Source organism: Rhineura floridana, chromosome 20, assembly GCF_030035675.1.
Source record: "Rhineura floridana isolate rRhiFlo1 chromosome 20, rRhiFlo1.hap2, whole genome shotgun sequence".
Taxonomy (NCBI): domain Eukaryota; kingdom Metazoa; phylum Chordata; class Lepidosauria; order Squamata; family Rhineuridae; genus Rhineura; species Rhineura floridana.
The window spans coordinates 19448586-19463490 of NC_084499.1; the positions used below are offsets into that span (position 1 = coordinate 19448586).

Below are 14905 nucleotides of genomic sequence, written 5' to 3' on the forward strand. Positions count from 1 at the left end.
TTGACCATATGGCATTTTCAACCCAGTTTCAAAATGCTGATCATCTGAACAGAATTACTTGGTTTTCATAGGAATGAGTTTGCAAAGAAAAAGTATGAAATCCTGTCTTAGCTGTCACATTTTTTGTGAGGGGGGGAACACACTTCTCCCCCATCACAGCTCTACTAAATTTCTGAAATGCCTCCATTGTTCCCTATAAATTTTGTATCATGCATACTTTTATTTAAAAAAATTCATCTGGCTTTTTATATGTATTTTTGGAAGACCAATTTATAGGTTCCAAATAGGGCAATTAAAAATATCTTTGCATGTATCCTTTTATAATTGCAAGTCACTTTGAGACATTTTTGCAGCAAGGAACAACGAAATGTAATAAATAATAATAAAATAAATTATTATTATTATTATTATTATTAATAATAATAATAATAATAATAATAATAGGCTGTCATTTTAACCTCACTTAAAACAAAGAGTGGCTTCAAAAAGTATTCAGAAAGTCCCGTCTTCATCCCGTGGAATTGTCAGTCTACTTTTTTGTCTATGATCTAACCTCTCCGCCCTCCCCAGCAAAGCCGACCTCCCCTTTGCCCTCACATTCTAAGGGCAAAGCCCAGCGCGGCTTCGGCTCGTCATGATCGCGTCATCATTGTGCGCGCAGCAGGGCCAAGAAACAGACGCAGCCATTGCTGTTCCTGTGTAAGGGTAGGAACAGGATTTGTCAACACCCCAGCTGGGATCATGCCGGCAGGGAAGGTTTTCCGCCGGAGGAAGGTGGATTCCGAGGAGGAAGACGAGGATGAGCAGGTCACCGAGGAGGTCCGGTGCGTGCATGGCCCCCTTTTAAATATTTGGGTCCAAGAGAGTAGTTTGGGGTCTGGGCCTGTAGCAAAGTACACATATTCAGAAAGGACTAAGCCACTCCTTTTAATTGTAGCTATTATTATTATCCTTCTCCTCCAAAGGGTCCCCAGTTTTAGCCTTGCAACAGCAAACCTGCGAGGTAGGTTTGGTTGAAAGAACATGACTTGGCCCACATTCATGCAGTACGTTTCATCGGCTGAGCGGGATCTGCATAGCTCCCTGGCCTAAAACAAGCACTTTAGCCGCTGCATCAGGTGTGGGGAACCTTTGGCCCTCCAGATGTTGCTGAACTGCAGCTCCCAGCAGCCTCAGAAAGCGTGGCCGATGGCCAGGGATGATGAGAGTTCTGCTTCAGCAACATCTGGAGGGCCAAAGGTTCCCCACATCTGAACTACATCACACTGGCTTTCAGTGGGAGAGTGACTTTTCTAGTGCAGGGGTTGCCAACATGACACCTGTGGGTGCAGTGGTGACTTTGAGGTGCCTGCAAAGCCTCTGAGCCACCACCATCCCTAATGCCCCCTTGGTCATGATGTGGTGTGCGTGGTTACCTTTTTCTCCCTTGAAAAGCACATACAGTTGAAGGAGGAAGTGGGGAAAAGTGACACTCTTTCCTACTTCCAGCTCTATGATCTGATTTATTCTACTGGACCTGACTTTTACCCAGATCCCTTGAAAAAAATGATGTGTGTCCATGCACACACTTTTACTGCCTCTCTGGAGGGGGGGGGCGAGTACTAATCCAGGGGAGAAAAGTGAGTAGAGGGGTTGGTGCCCCCAGCATTCGCTCAAAAAATCCAAGTGTACCCACAAACCTAAAAAGGTTGGGTCACCCCTGTTCTAGGGAATGATTTTTTCAAATCTGATTTTTATTTAATATTTGTAGACTGCTCTCCTAGCAAAGCTGAGCTCCAAGTGGCTCGCAGCAATAACAGAGCATTAGAACCTTTCCGTCGCTATAATCCCATCAAAAAGCATGAGGGATCTGGACGCGCACAAGCACTATTGTCAATATTCTAATAGTTTCCTGCCCCACTCTGTGTGTGTGGTGTCTGGTTTTTCCTCCCCAGATTAAAATTGGAGGAAGCAAAAGAAGTGCAAAGTCTAAGGAGGAGGCAAAATGGAGTGAGGTAAATGGCATGCAAGAGGAACTTTCTCAGACTGTTGAGGCATTGTGGCCAGAGATGTATGGAGTGCATGTACAGAAGTCTTTGATCTCTTGTGGATTGTCAACTCCCATCATCCCTGGCCATTGGGTATGGTTGCTGGGGCTGATGGGAACTGTAGTTCAGCAACATCTGGAGGGCCAAGGGTTCCTGACAGCTGCGCTACATGACACTGGCTCTCTGTAAGGCTAATAATAAAAAGCCGCTGGGGGAAATCTGGGTGATGCTGATTGCTGTAGACTGCTGTGCGTTGCAGTCAGGCGTGAGATAAAATTGGGAGTGTTTCTTTTGACTGACTTGAGTTTCTCTTTGGTGTGCGTGTGTATGTTTCCAGTGCTGCCGCTCTGCTCGTCGGGGAGAAGTTGCAAGAAGAAACAACCTTGACGGTAAGATCAGGGAGGATGGAAGAGGAGGTCATTTCGCTTACCTGGAACTGTTAAAAGAAAATCTGAAACGTTTTTCTCTTTCCCTCTGCCCGTTTTGAACAGAGCTGATGGATGTGTTTCAGATTCCTAGCCAACACCATTAAATTTGTTTGCTCAGCAAAATTCCGATAGCAGGCCCGTTTATTTATTATTTGATTTATATCCTACCCTTCCTCCCAGCAGGATCTGCTTCTTACGGGATTAAGTTGACCTCAGGAGCCCCAGTTGTGGACTTGATTTACAAATGAATTGCTTCAAAAGATGTTATGAATCTGAACATTGTTTTCATTGTTTGGATAGGTTTTATTCTATTATTAGTAGTATTACACTTATATGCCAAATGGCTTCTAAGTGGTTTACAACTATAAAACCCGTTATAAAATCCATACATAATTAAAATATACAATAACAGTTTCCATTAAAGCATCCTTAATTAAAATGTACAATAAATCAAACCAGTTAAAAAGCTTGACGATTAAAACACGTTTAAAAAAACAGTTAAAACAATAAGATCTGAAGTTCAAGTTCAGGGGAAACTTGCCTAAAGAGGTATGTTTTCAGGAGCCAGCGAAATGCCAATACTGATGGGGCCTCTCATATTTCAGCATTCTGCCACACTGGTGCCACCAGTGAAAAAGCCCGCCTTCACATTACCACAAGCCAATAATCATCAGGACATGGCAAAATTAACCAGGCTCTATTTGTGTGTAATATAGGAATACCGTGTGAAAGAGAGCAGGTTAAAGTTGTGACGATCATACCTTTATTCTGCTGATCGCCCCCCTGTAAAGATTCAGAATCGCTCTATAGGTTGGGAGGGGGTGGGTGGGCTGTGTCTACCTTACAGGGTGCTCTGCCCATTTTTGCTAAGGTCCCCTGGTCTGTTTTGCTTGTGTACTTGACCCCAATCGTTCATCCTCTCTGGATAAAAGATGGCAAAAGCATATTCTGCAGTGGGTAGGATCAAATCACTGATAGTCTCTCCTCCCCACTCTCCTTTTCACCAGGATGACCCCTTTAAGATAAAGACCGGTGGAATGGTGGACATGAAGAAATTAAAAGAACGGGGCAAGGACAGGTATGGAGGAGCATTCAGTTCCACTGTGTGCAATGAGTTCTAAGTGTGCGTAGGATTGCAGTCTACAGGTATGGTGCAGCCAGAATTAAGCACTAATGCTGCAATCCAGTACTCACTTACCTGGGAGTAAGTCCCATTGAATCCAATGGCATTTACTTCTGACTGGGCATGTATTGGATTGCAGCCTAAGTCCTGCTGGTTTGAGGAAGGGCTTTAGCTCAGTGGCCAAGCGCTTGCTATGCATGCAGAAGACCCCAGGTTCAATCCCCAGCCACTCCAGGTAGGGCTCAGAGAGAACCGTGCCCTGAAACCCTAGAGAGCTGTTGCAAGTCAGTGTAGACACAGTACTGAGCTAGGTGACCAATGGTCTGACCCAGTATAAGGCAGCATCCTACATTTAAATGGGAGGATAGTAATTGCATGGATAACTTTCATATAAGAGCCTGGCTGCTGGATCAGGCCAAGGAGGGCCCATCTAGTCCAGCGTCCTGTTCTCACAGTGGCCAACCAGATGCCCCAATGGGAAGCCGCAAGCAGGACCTGAGCGCAACAGCAACTCTCCCCACCTGCAATTCCCAGCAACTGATATTCAGAAGCATACTGCCTCAGACAGTGGAGGGAGCACATAGCTATATTATTATTATTAGAATTAGAATTTATTACCCACCCTTCACCCAAAGGTTCCAGGGCGGGTTACAGCAATTTTAAAACACATAATTAGAAACTGTAAAAGACAACTAAATAACAAGTAGCCACTGATAGCCTCCTTCTCCTCCATGAATTTGTTTAATCTTCTCTTAAAGCCGTCCAAGTTGGTGCTTGTGGGGACGAATTCCATTGTCTAACGCTGCACCTTGCGAGGGAGTACTTTCTTCTGTCTGTCCTGAATCTTCCAACATTCAGCTTCATTGGATGACTCCGAGTTCTAGTATTACTGTATTAGAGCGGGAGAAGAATTTTTCTCTGTTGCTTTCTCCACACTGCAATTGAATACCCTTCTTCTCATGCCCCCCCCTTATCTAAACTAAAATTTATCAAATTCAGTGAAATTTTAAAGTACTTGTCGTAGATTGCATTGAACCCACGGTCGGCTTGTTGTACATTTGCAGGCTCAAACAGTGGTTTATGGTTTCACTTAACATCTCTGCTGCACCATTGACAATTTAACAGATTTGATGCTGGTTAAGAGAGCTTGTTCATTTTTCTCATTTTTTTTTTTACAGGATCAATGAAGAAGAGGATCTCAACCTCGGGACCTCTTTTTCAGCAGAGACCAACAGGAGGGACGAAGACGCTGATATGTAAGTGGTTTGTCATACCCTCACTGGCAGATTTTGCAGGCCTGTTTTTTCCCCACAAGGCATGCTTTTCCCCTCCAGAATGTTCCTAATGGCACTTTCTGTTGTGCTGTGCTTAAAATCGTTACTATTTGCTCTGCTGAATCAGACCAGAGGCCCATCTAGTCCCACATCCTGTTTTCCACGGTGTCCAACCAGATGCGTTCAGGAAGTCCACAAGAAAGGCATGAAGGCACCAGCCTGCCCTCATTATTTGTCCCCTAGCAGCCAGTACTCAAGAGGGACCTGTAATGAAATGTTGCAGAGAATCTTTTCAGGGCCAGAGTCGGGTCAGCGCCGCAAGGCAGTCAGCAAGCCCTGGGGAGGATCCCATCACCTACTCTACTGCCAATGAGGAATGAACATGTTCAGATGCCACAGAATGTTCAGTGCCGGTTGGAAACCATTGCGGAAAACTGGAGCAGTGGGATGGAGTGGTCTGATGGCAGGTCTGAAGAGGAGCTCCTCTTGGGCAGTCAGAATTCTCCGCAGCATCTTGTCACAACTCCCATTGTTCTGAGGCCTGTACAATGCCTGTAAATTGGCCCTGCCTGATTTAGGAACTTCATACACAGCTCCCAGGCAGCGAGAAGTTTCAGGCAGCAGACCAGGCTTGCTGTTCTCCTCCAGTTTGCTGCTGAACTCCAATTCCCATCAGCCCCGGGCCAGTACAGCCAGTTGTCAGGGATGAAGGGAGTTGGAGTCTAGCAACGATGGGAGGCCACGGGTCCCCCAGCCTTGCTCTAGGAAGGAGCATTCCCTACTGCATGCAAGAGATGGAAGCATGCCTCTATTTAGAAGAGGCATTCCATCATAAAAGAGGGGACAGGAATGCTGCCTCTTAGAGATCTGGGTGGGGAACTTGCAGCCCTCCGGGTGTTGCTGGACTACAAACGTTTGTTTATATTGTATTTTTATTGTATTTTTTTAATTCTGTGGTGGTGGTGATGGTTTTTAACGTGTTGTAAACCGCTTTGATGTTTTTAACGAAATAGCAGCATGCGAATATTTTTATAAATAAAATAATTAATAAACCCCCATCAGCTCCTGCAGCCAGCATGGCCAGAGGTGAGGGTTAAGGGGAGCTGGAGGCCAGTGACACCTGAGACCTACAGGTTCCTCACCCCTGCAGTAGGCAATCAAGGCTTGAAAACGAAAAGACACGGAGATGCTCTGAAGGCCTTCGCTGAAGGAGTGCCGCCTGTGGCCTCCACTCATGAATAAGCCCCATCTGAATTTCCTAGCTGTTTGCTTACTGTTGTAGTATTTAAGAAGTTTATACGCCGCTTTTCACCGTTTGTCTCAGAGCAGCTTACAAAAAATAAAACATACAATGTGCACCATTTAAAACATGGCTTGAAACATCATAAAGCAGAGCATCAGAGCAGCATTTATTGAACAGAGGCCTCCTGTAATACGACGGTCACTTGAAACTCTGCAGGGTTGGTGCCTGTCTGACTTCTGGTGGGAGGGAGTTCCACAGAGCTGGGTCCACAACCCTGAAGGCACGACTTCCTGTCTGGCCCGTGGGAGGCCACGAACAGTGCCACCCCCCAGGTGATCTCAGTGATGGGCCTGGGACATCCGGGGCAAAGAGGTCCTTAAGGCATCCTAGGCCAAAGTTGTTCAGGGCTTTGTACACAAGAACCTTGAATACTGCCCATGCAGAAGACAGGAAGTCAGTGTGGGTCTTCTAACACTGGTGTCATGTGTTGGCAATAGCCTGTTCCTACCACCAGTCTAGCCCCAGTGTTCTGCACTAGGCAAAGCTTCCGGACTAGACACAAGGGCTGGCCAACATAGAGCATGTTCTTAACCCTTGCTATGCTGCCTCCATGTTCAGGATGAAATACATTGAAACTGAGCTGAAGAAGAGGAAGGGAATTGTGGAAAACGAGGAGCAGAAAGTGAAGCAGAAGAACGCGGAGGACTGTCTGTATGAGCTACCCGAGAGCATCCGGGTCTCTTCGGCCAAGAAGACGGAAGAGATGCTGTCCAATCAGATGCTGAGTGGCATCCCTGAAGTGGACCTCGGCATTGAGTAGGTGGCTTGGGGCACTTGTTATCTGTTTATGCAAAGCATTTTTTACCCTGGAAAAAAAAAGGCTCCCAGAGCGTCTTACAAATATCAGTAATAAGGCGTGGCACAAAAAGAAAAGGGAGGAGGAGGGAGGAGGAAAAAAGCAAGCTCGGGCATTCTTAGTTACAGAGTCCTGGTAATGACCAACTGGAATGGAAAGAGTTCAGGGAGAGGATTCAGGAATTGTTGGGTCTTTCATCAACGGAGATAGAGCGTTCCACCTCTCCTTTCTCTAACGGGTAACTAGATGTCGCTGTTGCAGCGTAGGTGGTTTTTTATTATCATTGCAACATTTACGTCCCACCTCTCCTCCAAAGACCTCAAGGGGATCTACACAGTTCTCTTCCCGCTTTATCCTCACAACAACCCTGTGAGGTGGGTTGGACTGAGAGGTAGCAGCTGGCCCAAGGTCACCTCGCGAGCTTCATGGCCGAGTGAGGACTCGAACCCTGGCCTCCCAGGTCCCATTCTGACACTCTGACCACCACACCGCACTGCAGCTTGGATGCAATTAGCAAGGCACCCGCCTGTAGCACAGCAGAAGGAGCCCAGGGGTGGCAAGCGCTTCAATTACACAGAATATAATTTAAAAACAGTCTTCTGAAAAAAACAGTTTGCTTTTGTTTCCTCACCCAATCTAGAATGATCGACTCTGCACTGTAGGGATTTTTCCTTTTCTTTTTCCTTTCAGAGCCAAGATCAAAAACATCATCTCCACCGAGGAGGCCAAAGCGAGGTTGCTTGCTGAGCAGCACAATAAAAAAAAAGAGAGCGAAACCTCCTTTGTTCCCACAAACATGGCTGTCAACTACGTCCAGCACAACAGATGTGAGTCCCCTGCTGTGGGCAGGCCGGCACAGATGCTGATCCCAACGGGCACCTGACCTTCAGTGCCTGTGGTTTGGACAACATTTTTCAGCATGCGCTTCTTCCTGAATAACTGCAGGGCATAGGAAGTGCCAGAGAGAAGGAACGTGTGTGTGTGTGTTTGTGTGCACCTGTGTGCACACACAGCTTTCCCCTCCCTCTGCAGGACCCTCACAGTTAGCTGAAGTAAATTCACAAATAAACTAACAAATGCTGTTGAAGGTTTTAAGCAACATTTTCAGGAGCTGCCTTTGGTGAAGAGTATTAACTTAAACTGCAAAGGACGCTGTATTCTTAGAACAGAGAGTTGTAGCCAATGAAGTCCTACTCAGAGTAGACCCATTGAAATTAGTGTACCTAAGTTAGCCATGTCTATTAACTTTAATGGGTCTACTCTGACTGGGAGTAGCAGTGAGTAACAATGAATGCGTCTACTCTAAGTAGGGGTAGCATTGAATACTACTGGTAAGTTCAGGAGCATCTGCAAATTCTTTCATCCTCGATATAAACAGAATAGGCTGGTTCAGACGTAAAGCTAAACCATAACTTAGTGCTACATAAATGAGCCTTTAAGGACCTTCTGACCTGCCCATTCCCGTTTCTCCATTTGTTCTTCCTTCATGCATCCCTTCCTGGTTTGAAGCAAACTATGCTGTTCTGGCTGAACTAGCAAACTATGGCTTGCACTTAACCCTGCACATTAGGATTGGAAACCGTGGTTTGCTCCCGGTTTCAAAGGCAAGGCAAGCCATAGTTTGCGAGTTGAAATGCCATGGCGGGGGGGGGAATCTAAGTTGAAGCAAAGCGTGTGACAGGAAGAGAAGGGACACAGGATCCCAACGGTCCTCGAAGGCTCATTCACCAAGCCCAATACCGTGGTTTGCTATTGGATCTGAATCAGCCCGTTGTCAAAGCCCTGCTGCCCTTTGTTATTGTAGTCATCTGAATTGGCTGAGTGTTTCCTTCCAGTTTATCATGAAGAGCTGAACGCGCCAGTGCGGAGAAACAGAGAGGAGCCCAAAGCCCGTCCACTGAGGGTGGGAGACACTGAAAAGCCAGAACCTGAGAGTAAGTTCCTGCAACATGTGGATTTCTGGAATGCTTGTGTGTCCGCAACTTTTGTACGGATGTAGCCTTTGTCTTTTGGCTCCCAGTTTCAAAGCAGTTAACGCGCTGACAGGGCGGGGCATGATTCTCAGAGGCTTAACAATTGCGTGTGCCTACGTAGAAACCATCAACTTAGGAAGCTTCCTTATACTGAGTCAGACCCTCAGTCCATCTAGCTCAGTATTGTCTGCACTGACCTGCAGCAGCTCTCCAGGTTTTCTGGTAGGGGGCGTTTCCAGCGCCGTCTAGAGATGCCATCGGGGATTGAACCGGGGACCTTCTGCGTGCAAAGCAGGTGCCTTATCACCGAGCTATGGCCGTTCGCCGTGCCTGAGCTGCTGTTGGTTTCCTGCTCAGTGACTCATACTCCGGGGAAGATGTTCTGGTGTTCTCTGTCATAATAACAGTTTGCTCCCAACATAATAGTTGTCTGTAGCTGCCTGTCGGGTACACTTTAAGTTGGATTCCTGCATCGATCAGCGGGTTGGACTCGGCCTTATAGGCCCCTTCTAACTCTACTCTTCTAGGATTCAGAAGCAGAACCTGGGATTCTCTTTAGCTGCCCTGGCTAAACTGGCAGACCTTTCCTACCACTGTTAGATGCGCCTTCCAGCAAGAAAGATAGATTTCCTTTTTGTCTTTCGTTGCAGTTTGGAAGAAAGTAGTTAGCTGTGGCTTTATCGCCCTGTTCCTTCCTCTACGCAACTGTTTTAATAATGTAGAAGCCCTGCCTTTCCTTTGCCTGCGCATGCCTTAAAGAGAAAAGGAGGCGAAATTGGCATATATGGTATGTTTTTTAAAATAAGGTTACAGTTTGGGATTAGCCTGACTGCTGTTGTCCATGGGCTGGTAGGCTCCAGGCTGGATTACTGCGAAGTGCTCTGTGTGGGCCTGCCCTTCAGGCTGGTCTGGAAGCTGCACAATGCAGCACCTAGACCGCTCACTGGAACAGGATACAACCACCACGTTACACTGTATCTGAAAGAATTGCACGGGCTGCCAGTTAGCCACTGGTGCTGGTTTTGGTGTAAAAAGCCCTAAACAGCTTGGGACCACGATACCTGAAATATCACCTCACCCCTTATATACACCCAGTCAAATCACTGTGCTCTGCAGGCGAGGTCCTCCTGCTGATACCCTCTTATTAGGGGTTCCATTCTGCACAATATAGGAATCAGACCTTTAGTGTTGTGGCACCTACCCTTTGGAATTCCCTCCCTTTTATATATTGGAATAATTCTGGATTAGGACTGAAAATGTTGAAGGACGCCTCTCTGTATCGCAGTGGATCACATCTAAATCTCATCTCTCTTTAGAAGTGTCTCCAAGTTCCCTCTTTTCTGTTTGTAGGATCTCCACCGAACCGCAAGCGTCCACCGAACGAAAAAGCAACAGATGACTATCACTATGAGAAATTCAAGAAGATGAACCGGCGGTATTGAACTAGGCTTTTCCAGATCACAAGAGCGCTCCTCAGGCATTTGGGGGGGCACACATGGGAGCTTACAGAAGGGCGAGTTTTGCTTAGAATCATCCCCGTGATCAGGAGCTCTGATTGTACAGGGTTCCTGAGCGCAGAGTGGATTCTAAGCGCATTCACCCCAAACGCACTTAAAAGTCTCCCCCACTTCCCCCGCTCAAAAGACCTTCCTGCTGAACGTGGGAACATCTGGCATCGTGCTCACCCAAAGGGGGGGGATATTTGGGGCAGGGCTTGCATGCATGTCCCACCCCCCTCTGCTCATTTACCCCGCATGCGGTCATCCCATACGCCTGATGAGGGCTGTTGAAAAGGGTTGATTGTTTGGACGTTCGCTGCTTCCATTGGCCCGGAAAGATCTGGAAATACATTTGTGCAAATGGGGATATTCTTTATTTCTTGCAGGTGTTAAGTTTTGCCTTACACAGCCTTCATGGATGGCTTGTACAGCGGTTTCTGATTTGTCCTTTCTGTGTTATGATGTGTTGGTTTTCAATTATAAAACTTTATTTTAAACACAGTTGGCTTGGAGTACCTTTTTGCTACTTCTTTTAATGGTTCATAGTGAAACTGGAGAGCCAGAAATTTGAATTGTGTGTGTGTATAGAGAGAGAAAGAGAGAGAGAGAGCTTTAAAATCCAACCTATCCTCCAGCGAGGTGTTGTACATGGTTTCCCCCCCAATTTTACCCACAGAACAAATCAGTAATTTTGCATCATCATCCTCCCAAAGCCTTCATGAGCTCCACCACCCAGAACAGCCAGGAGTTGCATACTATCAAGCTGTCGTATCGCCTAAGGACCAAAACTTTTCAATTGTAACGTGGGTTTCAACCCTTTGATTGCTAGGTAGGATGCATTGGTTGGAGTAAAGTGAGAAAAGTCTCCCTGTGCCTATCATGGGACTTTCAAAGAGCAGTAGAGGCAACAACTAAGGCAGGCTTGGGGACCCCGTGCCTTCCCAAATGCTGTCAGATCCCAACCTCCATTAGCCCCAGCCAGCATGGCCAATGATCAATGGTGACGGGAGCTGTACAGCAGCAACAGCAGGAGGGTTACAAGTTCCCTAATCTCTAATTATTATTAATATGATCATTGATGTTGAATGCTTGTCACAAGCGTTTAGATTCTGGGCACCCATGATGACATACAGATCACCTAATAAGCTGCGTACAACCGTCTCGCCTTCTGAACATAACATTTCATACTTTTATATTTTAATAGTGTTATTGTTTGTACTTGTATGTATTTTTTGGGAAACATTCACCTCCACTGGAGATCTTCATATCCCCCCCCAGGGGGGGAAGTGCCCCGCCTGTTGAGAAACACTGCTCTAGGCGATTTTAACTTTTTCAGCAACTAAAACATTACAGTTTCATATCATTTATTTCAAACAATAAAATAATAAGCAGGTTGCTGCCCCACCAGAACGCGCCAAATTAGCTGCCTCCCTCTGCCTAATGGTAGCGCCGGCCCTATCCATGGATCTGTTTGTTCACTATTCCAGCCTTTGCCAAGCTGGTGGTCTCCAACTATTTTGGATTATTCTCTGAAGCATTTTAATTTAAATTGATTTAATTTTAAAAAATGTTATTGTATTGATTTTAGATTGCATTATTTTTGTACTATATTGTGTCATTTATTGTATTTCTTTTGTTATTGTATTGCCATGTTCACCGCCCAGAGAGCTATTGCTAGTCGGGCGGTATATAAATTTAATAAATAATAATAATAACTCCCATCAGCCCCAGCCAGCATATCCTGGAGCTAAGGCTGATAGGAGTTGTAGTTCAAAACAGCTGGAAGGTGCCAGAGTGGTGAAGGCTCTGCAGAATTAACTTAAAAGGGAAGCTCCAGAAGTATCTGCGAGCTGCCTTGCAAAGATTCAACTCTGTGTTCAACCAAAGTCCCAAAATGTCAGCATCGTAATGCCATTATAGTCAATGCTGATATTGCTGCAAACCCGTCAGTATATCAGATCTCTAGTTTTGGGGGGAAGATAATAACGTCTCAAGGCATATATGCTTTGCCTGCGGCACACACTCTGCAAGATTTTTGAACACAGCTATTTTTGAGCAAAAGACAGGTTTGTAGTTTTTTTTTAAGTGCAGTGTCTTGATAAAGCAGTAATTTTACATTCACAATTTTCCAGATGGTTTTGGCCAGTGCTTTTTTTAAAAGCTGGGGTACCAGGATTCATACCTTGATAAGAGTGCTGTGGGTGTCAGCACAAAATGGTTGCAAAGGAAAAAAAGGTGCCAGTACTCTGAACCAGTGAGTTGCATCACCAAAAAAGTGCCGGTTTTGGCTATACAAAAACCACCATTGTAAAGCATCCAAAATGGTTATTCTTTTCCTAACATCAGGCAAGCCTTTGCGGATATCCATTTTCAGACTATGCCAGATATCGACCATTATCACTATGCTAGATATCAGTCATTATTAACAATCAAAAAACATTCCTGTTAGTCTACATGGCTTAAAGCCCTGAAATTATTAGCTGTGAGGGTAGGAGGTTGGCTGGGTTTTTAAAAAGTTTTTAAACCCTTTTAACTCTCCTTTTATTGACGGGTTTTTTCCCACCCTAAGCTCTTTTGAGAGGAAGGGTGGGATATAAATTTAATAAAGTAATAAATGGCGGATGCCTGGTATCATCGGATTCCACCAGCTCAGCAGGGACATCTCTGCAAAGCCGCTGAGGAGGATATCTTCTTCACAGGATGGCATGTGTGACTACTGACTGGTTAGCCTTTTTTTTTTTTTAAGGTGTTCCAGGGACATTTTCCTCATCACACTCAGGAAAATGGCAACAGTGTGGTTTCCTTGTGCATGCCTTGCTCATCTCTTTTGCCATGTAACTCCGCTTCATAGCTTCCAACTTGGTTTCCAAATCAGTGGCCTCATCACAGATATGAGTATTTCATTCATTGCTTTAAATTTTAAGTGATGCTAAAATCCTGCCTTGACTTCCTCTGAAGTGAAAAAATTCATCCTGTTTATCCAAGGAGGGCCAAGAGTTCCCTCCGCTGTAACAGTAATGCTTCAGGCAGCCATGTTAGGCCCTGCCTGAGGGGAAACATTGGCGTGCTGGCTCTGTGGTAATAATGAGGAATAATTTTTTACCATTTTCCCCATGCCTGTTGGCTCCTTGGGTTGCATCCAGCTAGGTTTTACTCAGAGTAGACCCATTTCAGTGAATGGACCTAAGTTAGTCGTGTCCATTCATTTCAATGGGTCTACTCTGAATATGGCCAACATTAGCTACACTATATTTATGAATCGCTTCCCATAACACATCCCAATGCAGTTCAACAATAAAAAATCAACAATGAAAAAGAATTTAAAAAGAATTTAAAGTCCAATACAGATGTAGACTGGGATAAACAAAATCTGCACATAAAAGGTTTGTTGGGAAAGGAAGAGAGTAGACTCACTGAAATTAATGCGCCTGAGTGAGTCGTGTCTATCAATTTCGATGGGTCTACTCTTAGTAGGGGTAACATTGGCTAGAACCCAAGGTCTTCTACAGGCACCAAAAAGATAATATTCCTGTAGCCATTCACATTCTGCAATACTTTGCTTCTTGAGGATTACTTAAATGGCCACCTCTCCCACCATTTTCCGTCAAGTCAGTGGAGACTTTTTTTCAGAGCTTGGAAAAGTTACTTTTTTGAACTACAACTCCCATCAGCCCCAGCCAGCTTTATGCTGGCTGGGGCTGATGGGAGTTGTAGTTCAAAAAAAGTAACTTTTCCAAGCTCTGCTTTTTTTATACCGGCAGACTTTGCTACACCAATTTTATCTGTCACACGTGCCTTTTTTATTTGCTCTTTTTTGGTACTTTATCTTATATATAACATTTATATATGTTACTGATTTGGTGTGTGGGAGAGAGTGGTTATAATGTATGTAAGCCCTTTCATATAGAAATCTATTCAACTCCAGTACAGATACAGACTGGTGCCCTACCTTTCATTTATATGTGAAATGTGGTTTTTTCCCATGTTTTTGTTATTGATCATTATTATTGTTAACCACTCTGAGATGTTTCTTTGGAAGCGATTCATAAATACAAATAAAATGTGTAACCCAGGGGTTTGATAAAAGCAAACAAGCAACAATCTAATAGGTTCAATCCATCTGATCTGGGATGCTATAGAAATGGCTGGGCTGCATTGGCAGCGGGTTAGACTGGATGACCTTTGAAGTCCCTTCCAACTCTACGATTTTATGATTCAGTGCATTCCTGTGGCCATTTCAAAAGAGGTTTTTCAAGATGCTGAGCCCTGATGCTCACGGTGCCTGATCCTATCCGACTGCTGGTTATCCAGTGGCCATTATGATGGGCAAGACTTTTTCTTTTGCCCATTTGTGATGGAAGTTAACTATCCTCTTGCCAAAGAGATACAATGCCAAAGAGGTACAATAATACAATTAAAAACTGTGGGCCTTTTTTTTTTTTAGAAGCGATGCTGCAACGAATGGCTGGGCTTCTCTTTCCT

The 14905-nt window shown here is 45.0% G+C and overlaps 1 protein-coding gene across 1 annotated transcript; it reads left to right on the top strand.

The window, feature by feature from the left end:
• Positions 1-625: 625 nt before the first annotated feature.
• C20H9orf78 (chromosome 20 C9orf78 homolog) lies at positions 626-10922 on the top strand. Its single transcript, XM_061604228.1, has 9 exons — positions 626-824; positions 1935-1994; positions 2365-2416; positions 3463-3533; positions 4757-4834; positions 6714-6911; positions 7642-7778; positions 8787-8885; positions 10275-10922. Exons 1-9 carry the CDS (start codon positions 742-744, stop codon positions 10364-10366), a joined length of 870 nt encoding a protein of 289 aa, XP_061460212.1. The 5' UTR covers positions 626-741; the 3' UTR covers positions 10367-10922.
• The last annotated feature ends 3983 nt before the right edge of the window (positions 10923-14905 follow it).